This window comes from Apium graveolens, chromosome 3, assembly GCF_009905375.1.
Source record: "Apium graveolens cultivar Ventura chromosome 3, ASM990537v1, whole genome shotgun sequence".
Lineage (NCBI taxonomy): Eukaryota > Viridiplantae > Streptophyta > Magnoliopsida > Apiales > Apiaceae > Apium > Apium graveolens.
The window spans coordinates 272,598,079-272,603,855 of NC_133649.1; the positions used below are offsets into that span (position 1 = coordinate 272,598,079).

At 38.6% G+C, this 5,777-nt stretch overlaps 1 protein-coding gene across 1 annotated transcript; it reads left to right on the forward strand.

Moving 5' to 3' along the window:
• Nucleotides 1-922: 922 nt before the first annotated feature.
• On the forward strand, nucleotides 923-2,760 carry LOC141713335 (uncharacterized). The gene has a single exon (XM_074516698.1). It carries the CDS (start codon nucleotides 1,063-1,065, stop codon nucleotides 2,287-2,289), a length of 1,227 nt encoding a protein of 408 aa, XP_074372799.1. The 5' UTR covers nucleotides 923-1,062; the 3' UTR covers nucleotides 2,290-2,760.
• Nucleotides 2,761-5,777: the final 3,017 nt, after the last annotated feature.

A 5,777-nucleotide genomic window follows, 5' to 3' on the forward strand; every position in this document is an offset into this window, starting at 1 on the left:
CTTTATGACGTATTTTTATCCATATCATTGTGTCTTTATGACGTATTTTTATCCATATCATTTGCCCCCAACTTCCGTGAGTATTGCTCAAGTTTTCGTGGAAGTTATAATGGTCTAATCGCGATCGGGGTACTTTTGCCCTCCATATCATATATATATATGTATATATATATTCGGTATTCTTTTTTCTTATGATAATCATAATTAAGATTACGATCCATGTATTTGTTGAGCATAAATTTCGGTTGGATGATAAATTTTGTGGATGAAAGAAAATCTCACAATCCCTATCCGTTTGAGGATATGTATTTCGAAATTTTTATTAGAGGAAATATTCATCATTTTTGAAAAAATAAAAAGATAATAATCAAGCTAACAAGTTAAATGAATCGAACTCATGATTGTTCAAATATATCTCATTAATATCCCACAATAGCTCAATACACAAAAAATTTTATCCAACAAAATATCCTATAAATTTAGATGCTCGATCATAGTGCAAAAGTACCTTATAAGTGTAAACGAGCATATTGGGAATTTAAAAATTGTATGCTAATTTATAATTTATATAGATAAAGAAAATTATTTAATAAATTACTAATATTTATAAAAATATGTACTCCAGACTCTAGTAGACTATGAAATCACGTCTGATAGCTTTTAAAATTCGTAAAAAATGACAGCAAATAAAAGGTGATGCATCCATTCCAGATACAGGAGGTCTGAGAGCACAATATAAACCGTTAGATAAAGTTGGGAAACGTGTTAATTATAGATGAAAAGACCCAGTGCCTTGTTCTTCCCTCTATCTTTGCCACGCTATCAATTTACTTTGACTCCAATACAGTTGTCAAGATATAATTAGATGACGTGGGACCCGTTGTAATAAGATTGGTTATATATGCCCCCTATATTACGGTCTTCTAAGTACACTCTTCTCAGTAAATAATCAAACCCCTCTCTCCAAACCCTAGACAAGCGGGAAATCTCTCTCTCTCTCTCACACACAAATCTTTCTACCGACCAGTTCTATATCGTTCTTATTTGTATTTGCTGTGTTGCATGATCGTCGAGATGGCATCAGCTTGCATAAACAACATTTCATTATCACCGGAGAAATTTCTGGACTGCCCGGCGACTTTTCCGGCGTACGGATGGTTAAGTCCTCAAATGACATTCGGGCGTGATGAAGAAACATCAAAGCCTACTGTTAGATCTACAAAAACAGAAGATGACGACAAAGTGGAAGCAGATCAGTGTGATGTTATCGGAGATTTCGAGTTCCGGCTTGATTTTCCGGTTACAATGTTACCGGCCGACGAATTATTCTCCGACGGGAAGCTAATGCCGCTTCAGTTCCGGCAATCTGAGATTTCGTCGGAGGTTAGGCTGCCGGATACTCCGAAAGTTCACCGGAGCTGCGAGATTGCCGGAATGGATCCGTACTTGTTTTCACCCAAGGCACCGAGGTGTTCGAGTAGGTGGAAGGATCTTCTAGGGCTGAAAAGGCTCTACCAGAACAACAATGTTAAGCTCGAAAACTCGAAAACTCTGACGACTCAAACTCAGACTAATACTAATACTAGTACAGGTTCTGGTACAGGTGCTGCTAAGTCGCTTAAACATTTCCTGCATAGAAATTCAAAAGCTACTCCATCATCTTCAATTGATCCATCTCTAAGCCTCCCTTTGCTTAGAGACACTGATAACGAGTCGATTTCAATATCGTCTCGTTTATCTCTATCATCCTCGTCCTCTGGCCACGATCACGACGATCTACCTAGGCTGTCTCTTGATTTGGATAAGCCTCACAGCAATTTATCACAAAAGCAATTCCAGAATCCACCTAGAATTAGACTAGTAAAAAACAGGAGTGATTGCAAAATCAACAAAAGTCCAATGCGAAGACAAGTAGATAATAATGCCACAGCAGCAGCAGCAGCCCGGGGAGGACTATCGTTGGATAGTCCTCGAATGAATTCATCGGGGAAAATAGTGTTCCAGAGCTTGGAGAGGAGTTCAAGTAGTCCGAGTAGCTTCAATGGAGGTCCTCGGCACAAGCACCGTGGAGTGGAAAGGTCATACTCAGCTAATGTTCGAGTTACTCCTGTTCTCAATGTGCCTGTTTGTTCGCTCCGTGGATCTTCAAAGTCAGGTGGCGTGTTCGGGTTTCCCCTTTTCTCGGGGCCTCCACACAAGAGAGATAACGGTACCGGTACGACCGGGAGCCGTAATCATCACCAGCAGATTAGTAGCAGCAGCAAGAACAAAACGGATCGATCTTCCTAGTCAATTAGAGAGTCTAGAATTGGTAATTAAGTTAACCATCACTACCTAACAGTGCCTTTCTATTTGAGTGTCTAATTTTTGCAAGCTACTAGGATTATGTACATTGTCAACTCCAATGCTAAATTCTAATCAAATTGCCTTGTTAAACCTAACGGAATTGGAATCTCCGTTTTTTTATCCGTTTCGAGAACGGTGTGTGTGTTAAACGCGCCGGGGAAGGGAGATTTATAGAGGGGAGGGGGGGGCAGTAGTACTGAAGCAGCAATGTAATGGAAACATGTGAGTGGCATGTTAGGTGTCTGAAATAATTTACTTTAATGCCTTTCTTTATTTGATGAATTAGTGTTTTCTAGTGGCTGAGCTTCGGAAATGATGCCACTACACATCTGAAAAATTTTCAGAAATGGCCAGCTCTGGTGATTATATATAGATTATCCTCCATCTATATTTGCATATCAGTCTCGTTCCAAACTTTTCTTTTAACTTACTCATTATATATCCTGGACTATAGCGTAATTGTTTATATCAGGAGCAGATTAATATGTTTATCTTGACACTCTTTGTCCCCTAAATGGCCTTATGAAGCTTCCTGGATGTCCCCTCCCCTCTAAGTTACACATTTTTGCAATGTTGTATGCATTCGAAAAATTCGAATATAGAACACTCATCTCCAAAACATATTATAATCCCTGGAGTTTTCCTTGCTTACTTAGATAATAGTGGATTAGGACAAATGAGATTAACAATTGTAATGTCTTTCACATTTTGTAGCTTTATAATGTTTAAACAATGATATAACTCCATCAAAAAACATTAAATTTCCGCAAAAAAATTAACACAGAAAATTAACCTGAAAAAATGAAGTCACATCACTATATTCACACTTAAAGTTTTGATTTTAGAATTGTTTATGTCTATGAAAATTTTTCGCTAACAGTTTTGTCAGCTATACGTGAATGTGAACTAGCACCCTTTATTTAAAAGCGGTTAAACAATCTTTACATTTTGACACCGAAACTATGAAAAATGTAACACATAATGTTTCGAGAAATAACCCTTTCCTCTAATTGCGACCACATAATTACATTCGCTTAGCTGGGCATCTCCAGAGATGTGCTGCTATCATCTCGTCAAACGACTTGACCCCATTCAGAGTTCAAATAACTCTTGCTAACTAGCAGTTCAAGTACCTCTTAAGGTTTATAGGGAATAGACTCAGATACATAAGTATCTAAATGTATATGGTAGAGGTACTACCAATTCATCCTTACAACTTGTTATTATCACATTAAATACACTTCGAGGGATCTCCTCTCAGGTGTATTGGGTTCCCGCTGTTGATGAATTATGATGGGTTACCAGTCTCATCCCCAACCTCGACTTAAGGACTATAGCATTCTCAATCCCTTTAGTCAGCGGATTAGCTATATTATCCTGAGTTTCTATGAACTCTATAGCAATAATCCTATCAGACACAAGACCCCTTATAGACTTTAGTCTAACTTGGATGTGTCTCTTTGTTTTAACATTATACTTTACACTTCTGACTTTGTCGATAGTTGTACGGCTATCACAATGAACAGAAATTGCAGGAAGCGGCTTGCTTACTACAGGCAACATACTCATGAGTCCATGTAACCATTCAGCCTCCGTCCTCGTGACATCAAGTGCACACAACTCAGCCTCAAAAGTAGACCGAGTAATCAAAGTCTGTCTAGAAAACTTTCAGGACACTGCTCCACCCGCAAGGGTAAACACATATCCAGTCACTCCATTGGAACCAGATTTCTTAGCTATCCAACTTGCATCACTGTACCCCTCGAGTACCCCCGAAAATCTCCGATAATGCAAGCCAAGGGAAATAGTTCCCTTCAGATATCTAAGAACTCTATCCAGTGCCTCCCAATGAGTCTTGTTTGGACAGCTTGTATATCTAGCCAACTTAGACACAGAACAAGAAATATCTGGCCTAGTCACATTAGCAAGATATTGCAAACTCCCAATATTCTAAGAATACCTTAACTGAGACACATGAACTCCTGAACTATTCTTGACTAAGGAAACTTTTGAATCATATGGTGTACTAGTGATTCTACAATTTAAATAACCATACTTCTCAAGTATAGATTTCTCTATATAATGAGATTGTGACAAAGTTATTCCATCAGTTGACTGAGTCAACTTGATCCCAAGAATCACACTAGCCTCACCCATATCCTTTATCTCAAAGTGCCTCTTCAAAAAACTCTTTGTCACGTTAATAATCTCAATATTGGTTCCAAACAACAAGATATCATCTACATACAAGCACACGATCACAAAATCATTACCTCTAACCTTATAGTAGACACACTTGTCACTTTCATTAACTAAAAAAATAATCGGAAGTCTAAAACAGTTTCATCAAACTTTTTATGCCAGTCTATAGGTGCTTGTTTAAGGTCATAGATGGACTTGACTAGTCTACATACTTTCCTCTCATTACCAGAAGCAACAAATCCCTCAGACTGATCCATATAAATCTCTTCTTCAAGGTCACCATGAAGAAAAGCTGTCTTTACATCCATTTGATGCATGATAAGACCATGTACAGAAGCCAATGCAATAAGCATTCTGATTGTTGTCATTCGGGCAACTGGAGAATATGTATCAAAATAATCAATGCCTTCCCTTTGCCTAAAGCCCTTAGCAACTAGCCTAGCCTTGTACTTATTTATTGAGTCATCAGGGTTTAGCTTCCTCTTGAAGATCCATTTACATCCAATAGTAGAACACCCTGGAGGGAGATCAACTAACTCCCATGTTCCGTTTGAAACAATTGAGTCAATTTCACTCTTTACAGCGCCTTTCCAATGCCTTGACGGAAAGTTAAAGGCTCATCCTCGACATTGTAAGTGATAAAGTCACTTCCAAAGTCCTTGACTACCTTTGCACGCTTACTCCTTCTAGGTTCCTCTACTTTGTTAGGAGTAGAGCTACTACCAGGATCCACCCCCACATTTGCCATCTTTTCCACATGATCAGGAATAGAACTTGATGTGTGAGTGGGATTATCCTCAGAACCACCCAAAGATATATCAGTCTTCATTGGGAATACTTCCTCAAAGAAAGTTGCATCACGAAACTCAACTATCGTATTCGTCACAATACCATCTATGTCAGATTTTAATACTAAAAATCTCATAGCAGTTGTGGTTTCAAGATAGCCCAGAAAGATACAATCAACAGTTTTCGGACCCAGTTTCTTTCTCTTGTGTTCAGGGAAAAGCACCTTAGCAAGGCACCCCCACACACGAAGATAACTCAAACTTGTCCTACGCTTTCTCCATAATTCATATGGTGTCTTGTCCATATGTTTCAGAGGGACTCTATTCAGAATATGGCAAGCCGTATTCAGAGCCTCTCCCCACATGTACTTAGGCAATCCAGAATTAATTAGCATACTGTTAATCATGTCTTTAAAAGTTCTGTTCTTTCGTTCTGCCACC

What these genes read in the sequence shown, in the direction of transcription:
- LOC141713335 (XM_074516698.1), top strand. Translation starts at nt 1,063, where the DNA reads ATGATCGTCGAGATGGCATCAGCTTGCATAAACAACATTTCATTATCA.